General features: G+C 38.1%; 1 protein-coding gene across 6 annotated transcripts in view; it reads right to left on the minus strand.

Annotated features, from left to right (window-relative positions):
- Positions 1 to 2,412: 2,412 nt before the first annotated feature.
- Positions 2,413 to 22,329, minus strand: part of LOC149205409 (uncharacterized) — a 133,319-nt gene continuing 113,402 nt past the window's right edge. For 2 of the 6 annotated variants that reach the window (XM_089395049.1, XM_089395051.1), the window contains one exon: positions 2,413 to 3,019. In XM_089395049.1, the coding sequence (XP_089251175.1) occupies positions 2,870 to 3,019 (150 nt within the window). In that variant the 3' untranslated portion in view covers positions 2,413 to 2,869. Of the gene's footprint in view, positions 4,860 to 22,329 lie in introns of all 6 variants that reach the window. The other 4 variants (XM_089395054.1, XM_089395052.1, XM_089395050.1 and 1 more) reach the window with 4 other exon arrangements.

Raw genomic sequence — 22,329 nt, forward strand, 5'->3', positions numbered from 1 at the left:
CTGCTAGTAGACTTTATGAGATTAGGCACCCCACTATTTTTTGGACCTCTTGTGCTGCCCATTGCATAGATTTAATGCTTGAGGACAATGGTAAGCTTCATTGGATACATGAGGTTGTGGAGAAGGCAAAATCCATAACCAAATACCTATACAACCACACTATTGTCCTAAACGCTATGAGAATATACATTGAAGGTAAAGAAATTGTTCGACCTGCAGTGACTAGATATTCAACAAATTTCATATCTTTGCAATTTGTGGTTGAGTAAAAGATAAATCTGAAGAGGATGTTCTTGGGACCTGAGTGGATGGGATCTAAACATTCCAAGACCCTTGAAGGCATCGAAATTGCTGCACTTGTGTTTAATGATGGTTTCTAGAAAGATGCCGAAGAGATTATTGCTGTGATGGAGTCCCTTGTTAGAGTTCTCAGGTACTTCAAGTCTTTTAACTTTTTCATTTTTTAAATTCCATTTCAAGCTTCTTTTTATTTACAATGTTTCATATTTCTTTAAATTTGAATGCTTGAACTTTCAGGATGGTTGATGGTGACAAACCCGCTATGGGTTACATTTATGAGGCGATGGATCTCCGAAAGGAGGCCATCAAAAGAAGATATGGGGATGATGAGACAAAGTATATGCCTCTTTGGGACATTATAGATGCACATTGGGATAGGCAGTTGCATTCCCCCTTACATGCTACTGGGTACTTCTTAAACCCACAATATTTTTATGATAAGAGCAAATTTAATGAGGATGGGGAGGTTGGCAGAGGACTTATGACATGCGTGGAAAGGTGCTTCCCTGATCCAGAACAGCAAAGTCGTGTCTTTTCCCAACTACAAGATTATAGGGCACCATCTAAATTGTTTGCCTATACCAGTGCTATAAGACAAAGGTCTAAGATGTTGCCAAGTACCCAGCGTGAAGGCTTCATCAATTCATTAAATTTGTTTAAACTTTATTTTTTATGTTAAATGTTTTATTAAATTTTCTTTTCTTTTCAAGTTTTTACTATTTACTAATTTAGTACTTCTACTCACAAACCCTTACCACTTGCTAGGTCTTTGGTGGCAAAACTTTGGTAGTGATACGCCAGATTTGAAGAGATTTGCCATTCGAATCTTAAACCAAGCATGCAGTGCTTCAAGTTGTGAACGCAACTGGAGCATGTTTGAGAAAATACTTTCTAAGAAGCGCAACCGATTGACACAAAAACGCTTGAATGACCTTGTATTTGTCCATTACAATCTACGACTTCGCAACAAACAAATACAAGGTGAGATTCGAGAGCTTGAATTTGAAGGTTTCATAATCTAGTTCATACTTTAAAATTCAAACTTCAAACTTCAAAGTGAAACTTTAATTCACATTTCAATGTCTCATGATAATGACAGGTATGGATCATTCACCAATCGACCTTGAAGAGAAAGATTTGCAAGCTACAAATGCCGCAGACTGGGTTCAATTAGATGAGCCTTCTCTTTTAAGCCTTCATGACTTGGAGAACTTTGAGAGTCAAGCAAGCGAAGGAGTGGAAGGAATCGCTTCTAGTTCTCACTCTTAAGAGTCTTAGAGACTTAGACTCTTAGTCGCTGATTTTTTTTTGATTAGTATGCAGTTTTTTGTAAACTTTTAGAAGCATATGCTTCTAACTTTCTAAGGACTCAAGACTCAGTGCTTTGGATCATATTTGGACTCATAACATATATGAGATACTTATTTATTCATGATATTTTAGACATCTATTGATATTATGAATTGTTTGGACATGCCTTTACCCAATATTAATGAAAAATGGTTTTTTTAATTCAATATATGTGTATATTTTTATTTAATGAATTCAACAATTTTTTGCCGATTTTTTCCCGATCCGATTAAAATTCTTCGCTCTTTTGCCTTGCCGATTTATTGCCAATTCTGAGTCTGGTAACATTGCATCTAACCGATCTTGTCAACAAAAAAAAAAAAAGGCAGTGAACACTGAAAACACATATAGAATCCATTAGCAAGAAAGCCACACAGTTATAAGCATGGCAAAAGGTAACAACAGGCACAAATGAATCATTTAGGTTTTGGGTATTTTATATAATCGCAACAAATATCAGGTATTCTACATCAATTTCAATTCTATTGGATAAAGAATATTCTTTACATTTAGAAAATAGAATAAAAACTGAAGGATGGTCTTCCAACTGTATGTTGCAACATGGCGCTATACATGTGTCATGCCCACTACTAAGCTATCTCTGATTCTCTCTGTATATTAGTTTCTAAAGAACTTCTAACTTCAAATGCAAGGTGATCAGATTATCGAGGAAAGTCTTGGGTTTCGTCTAATTGAAAAGGCCTTCTGAATTACAGGTAAGTTTCATGGCATATTATTCACCTACCATAAACAAAAAGAGTATGCTTGGAATTAAATTTAAATTAGATGTGAAAGCAATCAATACAATATATAGGAGAAGCAATGGTATCACCTAAAGCAGAGATGTAGATTTCAAGACTGTTCTGATTACAAGGAATTTATCTCTATTCACTATACTCAGCAATCATGGAAAACTTTCAAATGCTAGTTAAATAACACTGCCATAAATAGTATTGACGGCATGGTCACTTAATTTACATAATGATGAGAACATTACAGCTTCATCTCAGGCTTACTTGCAAGCTAATGAAAAAAATCAACACATGGATTTACATGTATTGGATAAGCCACTGCAGATCAAACATGAACTTACTGTGATTTTCCTAATTAATCTCCATATATGAATTCAATTATCTTTCTCCCTCCTTTTGAAATCCTTGATGCAGCAGCAGAACAAGAGGGTTCACCTTCATACTTTGACAAATTAAATGCTTTAAAGCTATTGGAAAGACTTCCCCTTGAATAGTGTCCGTCCAATGGACCAATTTTGAAAATCGTGTCCTACCCTCTTAAACCATGCTTGTAGTAAAAGCCGATGATGAGATGGATTTTGTAAAACTTGCATCACTGAGTCTGCAGTAATGTTAGCCTACAGAGCGTTATAAAAGGAAAATATCAGTCGGTAGTTTTATAAACACATTTCTACCCTAATATCTCATTATTGAAAATATCCCTGGTTAATTGCACATTAATATGCTAGTTTTAATTATGTCATTTCCTGTAGCATAAATGCAAATAATAGCGAGCCTGATGCTTCTAGATAGCAGTAATAATGTTCTGAAAAAAGGAAACAGAGTAGACGTTGTCTAGTGTCATTAAGAGTTTCTTGTAAATCAGGTAGCAGCTAATGTCTTGATGGTTCATATCTCCAAAATTAGGAAAACAGTGAGAAAGTTTGGATATTAATTAGTTATCGAGTGGAAACCAACGTAAACACCAACATATCTTTACATATAATAGTGTCACACTCGTAGAAAGTTTAGATTCAAGCTCAGTGTTCAAGCACTTAGATAAAAATCAGTTTAGATTCAATCTGTCTTCAAGAATTTAGATATAACATCCATGTAGCTCCTGTGCTTTAGGTGTTTCTGCGGCGATAATTTATCTTCCTCGTGTGTCTTTAACATAGTTTTAAAACTAGGCCGGTTTGACTAGGAATCAGCTCAGTTGACTCAGCCATACCCCTGCCCAGACCAACTAGGTCAATTATCCGGTTCGGCGGTCGGTCCATTACCGAACCAGCCGAGTTGGTCACCGATTTGACTGGTTCGGTAATGGACCAGCCGGACCAACCGAGCCCGACTTAAACCGGTCGATCTTGGCAGCAGGATAAAAGGCGTGCTAGGCGGACTTGAAATTAATTTATTTTTTGTTTAAACTATTTCCTAGTTACCCTTCTCCCACGCCTATAAAGGTGACCTAACCCCCTCATATTTCCTCACAACTATCTCATTGCATTTATGTGAGCATTTGTGAGGAGTTTGTGAGCAGTTGGAGTTGGTTTTTGGAGCAGCGTTGAAGAGGTTCTTGTGCGATCTTTGGAGCAGCATTGAGAGTTGGTTTTTGGAGCAGCATTGGTTATGTGTTTTTGTTCTGATCTCTATATATTACATTTATTGGACAGTGCACTTGGTGCCATTTTGATATAATAGATATATTCATGAGCATGCTTTGACCAAGTGTCGTCTTCTCTCTGTTATTCTAATGCTTTGAGTTTGGAAACATGAATGAAAATCTTTAAAAATGTGATTTTTCATTAAAATTTAATATTTAATGTACTTTTTACAAAGATCGAGCCATTGGAATCAACTAGTCCGAGTCAGAGTCTGAGTCGGAGTTGACCGTCAGCCAGTTCCGAGTCTGAGTCCGAGTCCAAGTTTTAAAACTATGGTCTCTAATGCAAGCATGCCTCTTTGAATACATTTCTTTGTTATAACAGTGAATCAATAGTATTTCAGGCTGAACCATTTTCTAGACATACAATTTGTGTCATTGTCCAGGGAAAAATGTATGTTCTGCCGGTGTTTAATGCAAAGAAGATTATGTGCTCTCCAAATAATGGATTAATAATATATTTTTATAGAATTAGGGAAAAAGAAACAGCAAGTTACTCGGATAATAATCAGAAACATGTCAGAAAAATGCACAACACGTGACATAAATCATTGCAAGAATGCTTGAAGCAGAATAGCAGGTATATTAAACATAAACTAACTTGAATCTTGTCATTATCAGATAGATTGACCTGTTATACATACAAAATGGTGCCTGAGGCACACGATAGCCTACATTAATTCCTATAATCATGTTTCCAATTCTCAAAATATAAATTTCCAAGCCTTTCTCCCCTACATCCAAGGAACCACCAATAAAATTGCTAAAATCCCTGGAAAAATACAATCACAACTGTCTTCAAACCTCTCAAGACTCTGCAAAACACTTTCATCTCTGTCAAAGAGAAAAAATTAACCCCCTCTATGAACAAGTGTTTATGAAATCACGCACTCGTGAAAATAGTACTACCTACAATGGCCAAAGCAATCATTCCATTGAAACTAGGCTCAATGAACACATCATTGACACTAATCATGGCGAAGTATAAAACTGTCATTGCAACGCATTCTCTTCAAATTAAACACCACATATGTTATATTTAAACTTAAGTTGCCAGGAAACGCGCATTCGGATACAGGTATTGGGACGGGTACATCACTTTTTGAAACAGGTGTGTGGATTCGTTGAGGGTATATACTATACTATAGTTTATATATATTATTATTATATAAATTATAATATATATGAAATTTCAATTATGAAATTCAAATTATGAAATTTCAATTTTGAAATCTTCCAATTTACAACAAGAAAAATAAAACATTGAACATTCACATTGAAATTTCAAATTTAATATCAAGCAGAGAGATATGAATCATGATAATAGATATATATTATATGTCCAGGACTCCATTGTCATACTACATTCAAAATTTGCCTTAAGGCATTTCCACACATGAAATAGAAAATTCCAAAAAAAAGTGAAACTGAACAATGAACAAGTCTCAAGATAATTAATTTGGCTTCCTCAAGCCATGTCATCACTCATCAGCATCCATGTCATCATGATCAACATCACTAAGCTCATCAGTCAAAAGGCTCTCTAGGGAGGGATCACTCTCATCTGGAGACTCCTGCTCATCCATAGCATCTGGAGGTAACTCAATAAGACCACCTTTTGTTGTCTCCACCTTCTCCTCCTTTCACTGTCGCGCCTTCTCCTCTCAATGCTCTCCTCTTCACCCAACCACAAATGCCATAAGCAATGAAAATTAAACAAAGCAACCACAATTTTTTTGGTTTAGCAAACACTAGGGTTTAGTGGGAGCATGGGACCACAAAGCCATGTCATCATTTTTTAATATTTTATTAAAAATCCAAAAAATTAACTTTGTCGCTGACTAAGTAGGCGTACCCTCCACGTACCTGTTTTCGGGGAACCACAGACCTTTTTATAGGGTATCAACTACCCATCACAAACAAAGAACCCATTTTTAATTTTCAAAGTATCAAGTTCTCCATACCCGAACCAGGTTCGGAAGGGTGTGTTTGAGAAGAACCTAAACCAGTTTCTAGTGCTTCGTTGCACGAATCGGGTACGAGTACAAGAACACCACCCCTAGGTTCGGGTACCCCTGCTTCACAGCTTTAAACCAAAATTCTTGATAAAGACCACCATATTCTACCTGCTTAAAAATGGAAAGCATTAAAATTGACAAGAATCCCAACAACATGAATAAAGAAGATGGCTTACACCTTTAGTCAACCCTAGGTTCCTATCAATAATCATACTTGAAACATCCCTCCTTCCTGCTAATTTTCTCACCATCAGTCACTTGTTTATCTTTAAATTTACCTCCCTCACATTTTTCCTATTTTGCATGAGTTTCTGGAACATGGGAACATTGGGAACTTGGGTACGGATGTCCGGAATGGCTTGAGGTTTCCCCAAAGTTTACAAGAAACAACTAATTGGGAGCGGTAATATTATATAATAAAAAAAAAATCCAAAACAAAAAAAATTATATAATTTATATAATAATCAAAATTAATATTGATTCAAAATATTTAAATATATAAATAATAAATATATAATCTCTCTTATATATAAATATATTCTCTGGGTGTCTCTCCTCCCGAGTCTCTCCCTTTTATATATATAAAATGTCAAGTTCATTATCAGTTCTCTGACATGTTTCTCTAGTTATTCTTACGAGAAAAACAACTCTAATGTTTAAGCATTGACTTCCACATACAATATGCACACACAATATTTTGTGATAGATATACATAAACAGCAAAAGAAATACTCATTAGCATGACATCCCAAATATCGCCCTTACGTCGAGGTGCCACACACTTCCTTAACCCATCAAGAGATTGCTCCAGTTTCTCAATTACGGATATCGGTGTTAAGGATGTCTTTGGCCTTTCTTCCTGCGAAGGTTTCAACATAGGTTCATGGTATGTGGGTAATTCAACATATTTCTCTACCGGCTTTGTATTCCCCTACCCCAGGGAATGTCGAAACTCCAAAAAAACAGTATTCAAAGCTCCTGGAACTTTCCGCAACTCCCATTGCAGCTCCTGCTGAAAAGGTAACGTTCCCATATAGTTCCCAAGCTCCCGAGAGCGCAAGAACCATTGGAACGGGTTTCCCTCCTCTGGGGACTGGTTCCGGTGTAACAGAGCATTTTTCCTTTCACCCCTTCCTTCTAGCCTCATTAGCCCTATTAGTCTTGTTCTTGTTGCCTCTAATTCCCTCAAGATCATTCATAATCAATATTTTTCCCATTTTAACCTTTCAATCTTCTAATAATATCCTTTCTCTCTCCATTTTCTCTCTTATCATGTCTTTTTAATATTGTATCACATCATTCTATTAACTTCCGGTTTTTCTTCATTACCCCTCCTTTTCATATCCTTTTATATCTAAGATTCTTTTTCATTTCTTTAATATAATCACCAAACTAAAATAATCAGGTCAATTCAAAGTGGGCTCACATAGACTTTGGGTAGAGGCAGAGCATCAGCTTGACTAGTCATACAGAATCTGTCAATTGTGCCATCTTTGGGAGGTTAAGATAGAGGAGCACTTCATTTTCTACTACCCCATTTACTACAAGACCAAGGACAATTATACTACTTATTCTAAGAATCATAGGCCCTCTCTAGTTTTTCAAGTACCTTGATCAGAGATGCCTAGCTTCACACATGTAGAAGCAAGGTTGTTGGAAGAAGGGAGAAGGGAGTGGAAAGCGCAATTTTTAAAAAACCTTTGGGGGCAATTTTTATATAATGCATATTTTGATGCACATATATTCAAAAAAAATCATGCATAATGTTGAATCAAGTATAGAAAACATGAGAACACAGATTTAAATTCTAAATTAATGATGATTATTAAAGCATCAATCATTTAGTACAAATATAACATCATTCATCTAGTATTTATAACATTGACATCAAATGGTCAATCATCAAGCTTCAAGTTTCAACATTTAAAATTGGCCATCCAAATTGTAATAGATAACATCAACCATGAAATGAAATAGAGCATCATATTCATTACCAAAGAGTTGTAAGATGCAGTCAATAGTTCAAAGGTACGTTCAAAGTTCAAATTTAAACTATCATATAATGTTTACAAAATTAGCCATAATAAAGACAAAGTACTAAGTTCTTGTGACAACTACTAAATAGGGGCAAAAAAAATATCAAGTATCTACTAGGCTTTCCTCTTGCCACGAGAAACTTCTAGTTCTTTTATCATGATCTATGAAGAGGAACAGAAGCAAGTGGAAATGTTTGTGGAATAGACCAATAGCTACATCGACCCCATGTAATGTTGGATGTTGTGAAGATAAAAGGAAAAACTCCTACATTTGGAAACTTGTTGGTGAATAGCAGTGGCATATCTACTCCATTAATATGATCAACATCATGATCACCCAAAAGTTTAATTTCCAAGAACTAAAACTATGGCTCCATCCTCCAATTTAGACTCCTCTAGATTGTTGTCCCAAGTTACATATGTTTTATCATTTTGCATTGCATCACAATAATGGGACAACAAGCTCAAGTTGTAGTGCACATAAACCAAGCCTTTTTCCAACTCTACATTTAAGTTGTTTCTCTTCAAGTTGTGGATGAAGTTATAGGTGCTCCAACACCTCTTTGTAGAAGAAGCGTTAACAACATATGGAAGCACCCTCAGCCAATTTATGCAAATATGTGGTAGAGGAGCCATACATGTTCCAGTGTTCCACCATTCAATGGGATTCAACCTATCTCAATCCTTAATTACATGCAAATTAGCAAAGAATCCATGTTCACTGATGTACTTGCTTAATTGGATTCATATCTAAGCACAGTCCTCTTCATCAGGGAACTTATCTACTGCAACCATATACCCATTTTGTACCTCTAGAACTGTCTGGTTTTCTCCTAACCCCACCCCTAGGCGTTGGTTGGGCCAACCAAGATGGATACTAATATTGAGTGTAAGGACATATGTTAGGGCATGGGGTGGATCACATTTCTCGACTCTACAATGTCTTTGATTTGGCCTATCATGTTGTCCATCTACCCATACACCTCCCCAATCACTAGTTGATCTATATCCACAAATCGAATCATACTATAATGGGTTTAGTGAACTGCAGAACATACCTACCCTGTCGACAAAACTAACCATCAAGCATTGTGTCCTCCACCTCCTAAAATCCATGTCTATCTGATGTGGATGCAGCCTTGTCTTTCAAATCCCACCATGAATCACTTCAGAGCATTCTAGTCAATGCCTCTCTTACCTTCAAAAGGTGCCCAAAGGTGAAGTAATAGCTAGCACGTTTCGTCTTTGCAATCTTTAGTAGCTCCAACTTGGAGTGATTACGAAAAATGTAGTGGGCCATGTTATGATTGGCAATAAATTTTAGCATTTTCTTCCCTCTTTTACAATGCATAAATCCATTTATAATCATGGTCCTTCATCTTAATAATATCATGCATCAAGCAGTTCAATATAGGGAGATACCCTCAATGATTCCTCTTACTGATTACAATTAGCAACATTACATGTGTTGACTTGAATGACATTGTATGGCCCAATCTCTTGAATGGTTTGAATTAAGGCTTCTGCAATATTATGTTAGGCCCCTATAATACTAGTGATTCCCCCATTACTATTGTCATTGCATCCCTTATCGTTATTATTGTGCCCCTATTGTCCCCATTTTGTTATTAGTATGCTTCATGGAAACCCACTATTGTTATTTTTGTGCCCTTATGTTATTATTGTTATGTCGGCTTGATTATATTATGACCCCTTAGACTCCTATATATAGAAGGGAGGCTTAGTCATTTGAATCATCCAAGAATTGTTCATTTGTGTAATGTAAAGGAGGTTGCCCCCTCGAAGAGGCTGAATTCTAAGGTGTTTATCTATCTTTTCTATCTTTTTGTGAGCTGGTTTCATAACATTTGGTATCAGAGCTTTGGATTCTAGGGTTTCGCTGCTCCAAATAGGTCATCATGGCATTTTCGCTATAAATTTTTTTCTACGACGTTTCAGAAGCTACAAAAAAACCCATTTGAACCGAAATCGTTCTGAACTTTGGGTCCGAATTTCAGAGCTTGTCTTGCTATATTTGCGGAGATATGATCTTAGGAAGTTAGGGTTTTTGCAAACTCCCGAGTTACATTCCAAACAGGTGACCTAGGGACAATCGCCGTAACTTTGGTTTTGAGCATCAGATTGAAATTTTGTAAGAAGTTTCAAAAAGACGATGGCCTGTAGTTTTCTGTGTATCAGTTTCAAGTACTAAGGTCGAAATAGTGACACGTGGCATGTCGTACAGTTCACTCCATTGAACTAGTTTATAATCAGGTCACCGTGGGAGATTTGGCATAACTCTTCCTTGGAGAATCCAATCTTGATCAGACTTGCAGGGTTAGAAAGAGGACGCAGAGGGCTACCGCAGGACGAGATTTCAAATATTCGAGATCCGCAGTTACATAGATACAACAGATTCAATATCGAGCTCTTACAAAGTGAAAAAAAAAAGGGTGTGTAGTTTTTTTTAAATTTTGCATAAGATTGGTTTCAAAAAATAGTTTGAAGGAATTCAAAGGGAATAGTGAAAAATTATTAGTACTAATTAATACCCCGAAGAAAGAAAATGGAAACACCTAGTAAGCAACTTGAAAGCTCTAGCATGACTTGTGAAGAAGCAGAAGACATGCAACATGATATATCAAAATTACAAGACCAAATACAACAAATTTCAATCTCACTAAAGGTAAATGAAGCCAAGATGAATGGCGTGGAAGCTAATATGAATGGCATGCACGTTAAGATGGAAGCTAAGATGGATGGCATGGAAGCTAAGATGAATGGCATAGACGATAAGATGGAAGAATTGAAGATAAATTTGAATAAGTTGCTACAAGAAATGGTCATTAATGGTGAAAGGGTAGTAAAGGAAAATCATGATGAGAACAAAAGAAATGTTAATCATAATTTCATAGACACTAATGTTGGATTGAAGACCCACCATGTTCCAAAAATTGATATGAGGAAGTTTGATGGCAAAGATCCCGGAACATGGATACTACAAATGGAGCAATTTTTCGATCTCCATAATGTGCAAAACACACAAAAGGTACGTATTGCAACTTTATATTTGGAACCAAATCAGTTTGTATGGTATCAATGACTTTGCTCTCGTAAACAAATTGTCACTTGGGCAATTGTTACGGAAGAAATGATAGCACATTATGAAGATACAAAAAGCAACACCTTTTTTAGCCAATCGATAAATCTCAAACAAAAGGGTTCAATGATGGAGCACATTGAGGACTTCCAAAATTTGAACATAAGGGTAAAAGATATTCCAGAGGAGCATAGGATTGATGTGTTCATAGGGACTTTAAAGGATAATATCCAACATGAGGTTTGCCTTTGGGAACCTTATTCATTGGAGAAGGCATTCAGGTTAGCAAGAAAAATGGAAAGCAAAATTATGGCAACCAGGAAGCCTACCACTCATAACTATAAAAATGGAAGTGTTGTTGCCCCTAGCCTTCCACAACCTACAAAGTTCACACCACAAAAATTGGAAGAAAAAAGAGCAAAAGGGCTTTGTTACAGTTGTGATAGCAAATACACTAAAGGTCACAAGTGCGTTGAGAATAAATTACTCTACATAGATTGTGAAGAGGAGGAAGAAAATGAACAATAAATGTCAAAAGAAGAGGATATACTACAGGAACAAACCCTAGATAAAGAAGAAATTAATCCAACCATATCTTGTAATACATTGGCTGGAATTACCACTGCTCAAACTGTCAAGATAAAAGGACATATCAAGAAAAAAAAAGGTAATAGTGTTGATTGATTCAGGAAGTACCCATAATTTTATTCATTGTAAGATAGCAAAGGAATTGAATTACTTCCTATATCCAGCACCAAAGTGTCAAGTGATGGTTGCAAGTGGAGGAACCATAAATTGCTCTAGAAAGTGCCATAATATCAAGCTATCCATGGGAGAATATGTATTGAATAGCCCAATGCTTTCCATTCCAATGGGTGGTGCTGATGTTGTACTAAGAGTCCAATGGCTACAATCCTTGGGTACAATAGCTTTTAATTTTCAAGAACTTTTCATGAAATTTTGTGCGGAAGGAAAGGAAGTTGAATTAAGGGGTATTACAGGGAAACCAAGAAAGATAATCAGCTCTAACGTATGACAAAGCTTCTAAAGAAGGAACAATGAGGTGTAATTGCACAATTATGTTCACTAAAGGTTCCCACATCGAAATCATCTATTTCTCCAGATCTCCAAAAAGTCTTAGACAATCATTCCAAAGTATTTGAAACTCCCTAGGGTATCCCACCTATTCGTGATCATGATCATGCTAATCATTTGATTCCAGGAAATGTTTCTCCAAACATCAAGCCGTACAGATATCCCTATGCCCAAAAGAGTGAAATTGAACGTATGGTTGCAGAAATGCTAGAGGTTGGTATAATTCAACCTAGTCAAAGTTCTTTCTCTGCTCCAGTAATATTGGTGCACAAGAAGGATGGATCATGGCGCATGTGTCCAGATTATAGGGAGCTCAACAAGCTCACTATTAAAGATAAATTTCCCATTCCTGTCATTGATGAATTATTGGATGAATTGCATGGATCAATTTACTTCACCAAGTTGGATCTTCGTTCAAGATATCATCAAATCAGAATGAAGACTGAAGACATTCCAAAAACAGCATTTAGAACTCATGAGGGTCATTATGAATTTTTGGTCATGCCTTTTGGCCTTACCAATGCACCTTCTACATTTCAAGGTTTGATGAACTCCATTTTCAAACCCTTCCTTAGAAAATTTGTGTTAGTATTTTTTGATGATATACTAAGCTACAGCAAGCCTTGGAAGGATCATGTTTAACATGTTGACAAGGTGCTCAAACTATTGGAGGAGAAACAATTATGTGCAAAAAGCTCCAAATGTTTCTTTGGAGTACAAGAGGTGGAATATCTGGGTCATATCGTATCTCATGAAGGTATTAAGGTAGACCCTAGCAAAATTAAAGCCATTAAGGAATGGAAAATCCCCACATCCATAAAGCATCTGCGAGGATTTCTTGGGTTGACAGGGTATTATCGCAAGTTTGTTAAGAATTATGGGAGAATAGCAGCACCTCTAACAACATTATTGAAGAAAGATGCATTTTCATGGACTCTAGAAGCAACAAAGCTCTTCAAACATCTTAAAGAGGCAATGTGCCAAGCACCGGTCTTAGCTACGCCGGACTTCACAAAAACCTTTATTGTGGAATGTGATGCTTCGGGAAATGGAATTGGTGTTGTTTTAATGCAAGATGAAAGACCCATTGCTTTCGAAAGTCATCCAATCAAGGGATAGTATTTACACAAAGCTATTTATGAGAAGGAAATGTTGGCAATACTACATGCACTTAAAAAATGGCGACCCTACCTAATGGGAAGACACTTCAAGGTAAAAACAGATCATGATAGTCTTAAATACTTTTTAGAACAAAGATTATCCTCTGAAGAGCAACAAAAATGGGTCACAAAGATGTTGGGTTATGACTTTGAAATCATCTACAAAAAAGGGAAGCAAAATGTTGTGGCTAATGCACTCTCAAGAAAGGATGAGGATGTGGAAGCATTGTTGTGCGCCATTTCTATTATCCAACCAGATTGGATAAACGAAGCAAGGGAGGAATGGAACAATGACGAAGAAGTGTCGGCACTCATTCGAAAGATACAACAAGATCCCAGTACATTTGATACATTTAGCTGGAAAAATGATTCGTTATGGTACAAAGATCGCCTATACCTATGTAAGAATTCCCAACTCAAACAAAAGATTTTTATGAAATTGCACACTTCTCCCTTAGGAGGGCACTCAGGATTTTTAAAAACCTACCACAGGGTTAAGAAGGAATTTTTTTGGGATGGCCTTAAATCGGATATTCAAAAGTTTGTGGCAGAATGTTTGGTTTGCCAACAAAATAAAGTTGAAACAATTAAGACCCCAGGTTTATTACAACCTTTATCCATTCCAAGCCAACATTGGGAGGATGTTTCAATGGATTTTATCACAGGTTTACCCAAGGCCGAGGAAAAGAGTGTCATCATGGTGGTAGTTGACAGACTTACCAAGTATGCATACTTTTGTGCATTATCACATCCATTTAAAGCCGGTACAGTTTCTACTACATTTATGGAAACAATTCAAAAACTACATGGAAACCCAAATATTATTGTAACCGACAGAGATCCTCATTCTGATGGGCAAACTGAGATAGTAAACAAATGTTTGGAAGGATATCTTCGTTACTTTGTATCTGATAAACAAACACAATGGGTCAAATGGTTGCCTCTGGCTGAATGGTGGTATAACACTTCCTTCCATACTGCAGCAAAAATGACCCCATTTATGGCACTTTATGGATTCATCCACCATCCATCACATCATATTTAAGAGAAAATTCTAAGGTTCTGTTAGTGCCTAGATTTACCTCAGGCTGATAAAGGTAGGATCCAGGACCAACATCAAACCATGCTTAACCTGGGAGCTAGCCCTACCAGGTCGGGAGAGGGCTCTCTCCGGGTCAATCTTAGCAAAACATGGTCGATGGGGGCTTGAGATGACTGATAGAAATACTGATCTTAGGCTAGGTATGTGTGTGAAAGAGTTTGATTGAATAAAATGATGTTTTTGTTGGCTCAGATGAAAAGGTAGATTTTAGGTGCGGGGATTGAGGCTCAGTCTTGCAGAGATCTCAATGGGGCAAGGTAGGCAATTGTTTTTGGCATTTCAATTTGAATGAGATGGAAGGATTAGACAGGTGAGGAGCTGAAGAGGGCAAGAGAACTCATGGATCCTCTCCAAACAGCTGAAAACATCAAAGACTAAAACAAACTTCAAGTAGAGCACTGCAATTTCAATGGATTCTACTTACACTCTTGTTTGTTTAGTTAATAAGAAACAAGATAGAAAATGGCATACATAACACATAAGCAAATTCACCATAACAAAATGAAGCACTGTACCAAGACAAATTGCCACATGGATCCCAAAGAGAGCTGCAAACCCTGGTCTCAATTCCTTAGCCAAAATGCTGATATGAGTGCACAATGAAGCTCCAGCGTTTCTCAAAAGTCCAACCATGCTAATGACTGCAAAACAACATAATATAGACAAACCATAGTTCATCCTAGCCTCTAGGGGTCGAGCTCACATGTTTAGGAGCTGTTTCAACTAATTTTAAACTGAGAACTAGAAATCAGGCAACAGAACAGCATGCCTCTAGAAACAAGGGAACTGATTCATTCAGTTTCAAACAACTTTTAAACTGATGAATCTACCTCCATAAGTGAAAATTTGACATATTTACATCATGATCCATCAATGTACATTAAATTACATCACAAATTTGACATTAAAAAAGTGAAAAAGTCAAACTCGCCAAAGCTAGGCGAAAAACAGAGTAATACTTGGTCAAACTGGCAAAATTTCCTCTATGCGCCGCGCCTGATTCTCTATGCGTAGCGCCTGTTCAGACCCACTTTTGGAGGCCTTCCCGGTGTCCAATTTCGCTCCAAGTGTGCTTGCTCGAAAGATCTGCCTGTCTACTTTCCAACCCAAGGGGAATTCTCCAATTTGGCCTCCATTTGCGCCTCTAAAAGTCAGTTCTCCTAACACTACTTCCTGTGTGTCAAAATAGGGGCAATGAGGTCATTTTTTGAGTGTTTTTGACCTTTTTGAGGGCTCAAAACCTGTCTAAATTTCTTGGCCATTGGTAGGCAAGCATATTTTTTCATGCCAAATCCAAAAATGTTGAGTTTTTGTGATTTAGAGGCTCTTAGCAAAAGCAAGCGCCATGGGGCGCGGCGCATAGGGCAGAAAATCCTGTTTTTTGTGCCAAAAATTTCAAAAATGCAAAAAATGCCCAAATTTTTTGAAATTTGGGCTGAGTCTTCTCCATCAAGCATTGTGTTGGGCCAAGGAAGCCTCAGCCAATATTTGAAGTTTATCATGCTCCTTTCGCCTCCTCGATGCCCTTTTCAACTTTGCTTTCAAGTTTCTGATTCTTGCCTTGCAACTCATATTCCTCGCCATGTAATGGCGGGCCATGCGCCTCAACATTGTTTTCTCCCTATTCTTCTCCAACAACTTCTCCAAATAAATATTCACATTCTCCAGCACATATTCCCAGTCCTCGTCCTTTTGCTCAATGGGTGTCAAATTGCATTGTGCCCTCTTGATTTCTTACCGGTTTTCTTTAATGATTTGTAATTCCATCATAGCTTGCTAATCCTCAAGTTGCTTATTTCTTTGCTCCGATACTTTACTGTCCACTTGGCCCTTTCCAAGTTGAGGGACAACGCATTGATGTTCGCCTGCTGCTCTTGAATGACTTCTTTGAGATTTGTGCTTTGTGGGCCCATATCAGTATCATCACCCTCAATGAGAATGAAATCAGTCTCATGCTCACCTGATGGTCCTTCATCTTGTAGTGGCCTCTTGCCTTTGTCCTGAACCTATTGTGCTGATGACGGAAGCGAGACCCCTTCCACCCCGGGTGGAGATAATACTCGCTTAGTTGCTGCGAACAACTGTCTAGTGCCCTTCTGATAGGTGATAAACACAGGCATGCTAGCGGTCTGTGTCTCATGATCCTCATGCTGATAAGAAGGTACACTTGTCTCATGCAAAGCTTCTCAAGGTCCCTGAGGAGCTCTGAAAAATTCACAAGAAATGAAGTCCTCCCAAGTGATGCCCTGTAAGCCAAGCTGATGGATGACCACAATTTTAATGAGAGCAAAATGATATATACTGTTGAACTGCTGCTGAGGAGTCTTGTGCTGTAATAGGGTGGTCATCTTCTCAATATTTCGGCACATGAAGTAGGGGAGGTTCATCATCCTCACCCTGGTAAAATGCATCAGTAGCCTGATATGATAAGCATATAAACGAAAAACCGGTCCTCACAACTGAAATACTTCATGATCAATTTCATCAAAGGAGCATAAGAATCTTTGAGGTATCGGAAAGGAAACACTCTGCTGAGTTGTCTCAAATAACCGGGTTTGATGTATGGTTCATAATGCTGCCGGTCAATTTGTTGCCTCTTGTTCCATTGCTCTCCAATGTTAGGAATGTCGATTGCTAGTGAAATAGATTCTGGTGTTAATGTGAAAGTGACACCAGTGAGAGTGGCTTGACCATCATGTAAATGCAACAAAAACAAACGAGCCAACTCATGATGAAACTGAATGCTAGCAACCTTCTCACAAAATTCATAGCAGGACTGGTGCTGAAAACAAGGGATGGCAAGAGGGCAGGCCTGTAACTCAGCAAGAGTGGTTGATTCTTCTCGAATATGATTGCCACCTCTATGAGGCCTCCTGGGTGCATGTACCTCTGTAGGTGAGTCACTATGTGTCTCCTCTTCATAATCATATGAGGGATCAGATGCCATTTCTGCTAGTGGGTGAACGGTCTTGGAGCTGCCTTGATGAGAAGTAAGTGATTGTGATGTTTTTTTACTGTTTTCACCAAGGGAAACAGTGATATGAGGCATTGTGGAGGGAGGAAACAATGAGGGATTTAGGGACTGTTGGGACAGGGGTTAGTTAAGGGAATAGGGAATTAGGGAATGTTTTGGGAGTTTTTGGTATAGGACTAGGGTTTGGGAATTTGTATTTGGGATTTGGGAAATGGGAATTGGGGATATGGGATTAGTGAATTTAGGGATATATGAGTTTAGGGAATAGGGAAATGAGGAAAAATGGAGTGAGGGAGTAGAAAGGTGATGGAATGACTTGGCAGCCAAATAATTGATACAAACCCTAGCACTGTTTTCTTTGGAGAGAGAGGTAGGGTTTGATTTTCTTAGCCAACCACCATAAGACAATCACCATAAAACAACCACCAAAATTGGATGAAAAGCAGTGATAGAGGCTCAACCTACTTGCACAAATGATGATCCACACGTTTTGGGCGATTTGGAGTGAGTTGGTGAAGGTTTCGGGCTTGCTGGCTGTATGCGCCGCGCATCAAACCCAACGCGTCGCGCCAGTGTAAATTTGCACTGAAGATCGCGGGCCAATGCGTCGCACCTCTTTTTTTTGGCAAATTTCTCCCACTTTCTCTTGCTCACGCTAGACACAGCTTTGCTTTGCTTCCAAGAGTGCAAATGAGCTTTCAAATTGAAACAATGACTTATATTCATGGAGCCTTTAATTTTTATTTCACAAAACCCACTTTCATAATGTTTGGAATTTGACTTTATTTTAAACTCTGTTATGAACTTTTTCACTATGTTAGAGCTTGTGATGGACTAAATGACCTGTATTTTGCTTGTTTTGCAGGGGGTTGGAGCTACTGAGACTAGGAAAAGTGACCAAGGTTGCAGGTGAAACAATTTACAGATGAAGGGATAAAATTATATAAATTTGTACAATAAAAGCAAAAATACTTTGTTTTTCCTCAAAACAGGGTTTTGAGGAAAGACACATCTCTGAATACTTGATTATAAAATTTATTGAGACTAGAACATCCTCATGTGCCTGTTGGTTATTATTGGACACTTTGAAACACTTTTGATGAAACCCTAATAAAACCCTAGACCAAAATGACAATGAAACCCTAGTAAAGACTTCTGCAATCTTTAAGACAAAAAAGGTGAGTACGTACAATTTTTTATGAATAAACATGAGCCAGCAGGGAAATAACATGAGGGAAACTGTAGGAGAAGCCACTACCGTCAAATGATCCATGCACCTAATGGAATGCAGCTAACTGAGCGGGACACCTAATATGCAATGCAACAAGAGGATTTGATCTCTAACGGAGGGATGAAGATACCGACACTAACATTGGCTCCAATGGGGATGGTAGCTCCTTGGAGGTGCCAAGAACTATAGATCTCTAGGAAAGCAAGCAGTGCCTTCGTCCATTGGGCTATGGAGTCAATAACTTCGACAAACCGAAACCAAACTCTTGACTCAATGACTCAATTTCAGGACTGAATGTGACTCAAAATTGACTCATTTTCAAGACTGAAATTGACTGAAAGACCTGACTCTATCAAACCAAAACAAAAACTGAATCAAACCTCAGCTTTATAGCCTTCACCTCGGGCCCCAAACTGAAGAATGAAAACAGTACACACTTGCAATGGAATTTAAACAAACCGGTATATACAATGATGAGTAGGACAGCAGAAAACATTTCACAAATAATACCGTTTGAGGAGCCGACCATTGACTGGCCCACCAGGATAGTCTTCACCATTCAGCTCTTGCAAAAGGAAAGCATTCTGGCCCCGATATGCAGCAATCTTGTACGGTCCTTTCCAAAGATTTTCAAATTTGTCGTGTTTACCTTTCTCTTCATTCCTTGCATCCCATTTCAGCACTATGTCTCCTATTTCAAACCTGTCCGCCTTTGCTTTTCGGTCATATATCCTCTTAATTCTTTCCTGCAGCTTGGAAGTATTCTGAAATACCTCCTCTCTAGTTTGCTGCAAATGTATCATTTGATTGATCCTCTGCTGCAAACTATCATCTTCGTTGTCGGCTTCTTGCAAAAGTTTGACCATTGGGACTGCCAGAGAGGTCGGGAAAACTGTGTCCACACCGTATGCAAGCTCAAAAGGAGACATGCCTATAGATTTCTTTGAACTTACCCTGTCTGCCCAAAGTGCATTGACCAACTTTTTGTGCCAACTTTTCTTGTTAGTTTCCAACAGCTTTTTGATAATGTTGACAAGAGATTTATTTGAGGATTCCGCCAATCCATGACCTTGAGGGTAATAGGCAGTGGAGTGCCCCAAAGTGATTTGACACTTATGACAAAAGTCAATCATTCTTTTTGATTTAAAGGCTGCTGCATTGTCAGTGATCAACTTATTTGGACAGCCAAAACGATACAAAATGTTATTTTCAAGAAATGAGATAATTACCGAATCAGTAGCCTGCCTTGTAGGAATCGCCTCAATCCATTTGGTGAAATAATCCGTCGCTGTGAGAATCCAATTATGTTGCACTGAAGAAGAAGGATGAATTTCACCAATGAAATCCAAACCCCATTGCTGAAATGGAGCACTTACTTCAATGGGCTTGAATGTAAAGGCTACAACTTCCTCTGACCTTGAAAAATCTGACATTCATGGCAGCTGGCCACTGTTTTGTACACATCAACAAAAAGAGTTGGCCAATAATACCCCGCTCTCAAGATTTTATTAGCGGTTGTTTTCCAGAAAAGATGGCCTCCGCAATCTCCCTTGTGAAAATCTTCCATCACCTGTTTTGCCTCTTCTTCTACCAAACAATTCAGCAAGACACCACTAGGATCTTTCCAATAGAGCGCACCATTCATAATACAAAATTTTGCAACCTTCAATTTCAGTGTCCTACTTTTGTTTTTAGCCATTCCAGGTGGTGATGAGAGATTTTGGAGTACATAAACAATGTCTGAATACCAAGGAGAAAGAAGGAAAATTTCTGATACCTGAGAGGGCAGATTCTCTTCGTCTTCCTTGGACATAGGAGCGATTAGATTAATGTCTAAGGCATGCAAATTTGACTCAGCCATTAGTTTAGCCAACCCCTATCCTTTAATGAGCTTTGTCGGTTTGATTTCCACGTCATACTCCAGCAAGGCAGCAATCCATTTGCCTCTTCTCCCCTCCGGATCCGTTTGCACTAGGACATCCTTAACAGTAGCATTAGGGACATAAGCGAGGATGTGAGAATCCAAAATATAAACCCGAAAATCTTTCAATGCTTTTACCAAAGCAAGGGCTTGTTTTTCAATTATATTGTACTTCAATGCCACATCCCTTATGGTTCTGCTGAAGAATGCAATTGGTTTCTCAAGCCGGTCTCTTTTCTGCATCAAGACCGCTGCCATAGTATGATCCGAGGCAAATGAAAACAAAATAAAATCCTTGGTATAGTCCAGGCTGATCAAAACCGGAGCTGAAGAAAGAGCTAATTTTACTAAATTAAAAGACTTAACTGCTTCCTCAGTCCACCTTACTGCACTATCTTTTTTGAGCATGTTTGCGATTTCTCTCAAATGTTCTGCAAGATTGGACACAAAGCGACGTAAGAAATTTATCTTACCATTGAAGGATTGGATTGCTTTCTTACTTCGTGGGAAATCAATCTTTTGAATGGCCTCCACCCGAGCTAGATCGATGCGGATACCCTCCTTTGAGATAATATGCCCGAGAAGCTTGCCTTCATCCATGGCGAACAAAATTTTCTTTGGATTGAGAGAGATTCCATACTTCCTACACTGCTGAAAAACAACCTTCAAATGATAGAGGTGATCTTCATCTGAATTAGAGAACGTTGTTAAGTCATCAAGATAAACAACTAGAAAGACATCTTTTTCAGTAGCAAATGCGATATCCATCGCCCGTTGAAAGGTTGCACCAGCATTTTTCAATCCAAACGGCATTTTTGCATAATGAAAAGTTCCCTACGGAGTGGTGAACGTTGTTTTGTCTCTATCATCCTCATGGACCAGAATTTGGTTATAACCCGAATAACCATCGAGTAGCGACATGCGGGATGCTCCAACTACTCTCTGAAGTATGTGATCCATCTTAGGCAATGGATAGTTGTCTTTCAAAGATACTTTGTTCAAATTTCTAAAATCAATGCATAATCCCAAGCGAATACATCAATAAAAGAGGATAACAAACTGATATACTTTGCTTTTCCCTGTGGAGGCAATGCTTTTGATAATTTCACCATCTTAGGATTTTCAGCTTATCCAATGTTCACGTCCTCAACTCCTTTCAAGGTTGGCAGCAAGCTCGGTTTCCGGGCCATATCATCTTGATCAAACAGCTCCTCTAAAGGTATTAGACCTTTAGGAATGATGTTTTCTTTGAGCTGCAAAACTTCCATTTGATTGACTTTTATATCCGCTTCACCATCATCGTACTCCACATCAATAGAAGTGTCTTTGAACTTACCTTTATTTTGCAGAAATTCATTGATCTCATCATCATCTTGAAACACTTGCCAATACCTTTGATTGTCAAGGACAGATGGGTGATGCTTAACGTGAATCTCAAACTTGTTATTGGAATTCATCGAAATTTTCAAATTACTTGCTGTTGTTGCAAGTGAATCTGCAATGACATTCTGAGCGCGAGGAACACAAGTTATAGTGTAATCAGAAAATACTTTCAAGATATCCAACACCACATTGCGGTAGGCCCGCATTCGAGGATGCTTAGCTTGGTATTCCCCTTTCACCTGCTTGATAACTAACTCGGAGTCGC

Source organism: Pinus tabuliformis, chromosome 1_2 (genome assembly GCF_031772625.1).
Source record: "Pinus tabuliformis cultivar Carrire ecotype Pingquan chromosome 1_2, CPIR1, whole genome shotgun sequence".
NCBI lineage: Eukaryota > Viridiplantae > Streptophyta > Pinopsida > Pinales > Pinaceae > Pinus > Pinus tabuliformis.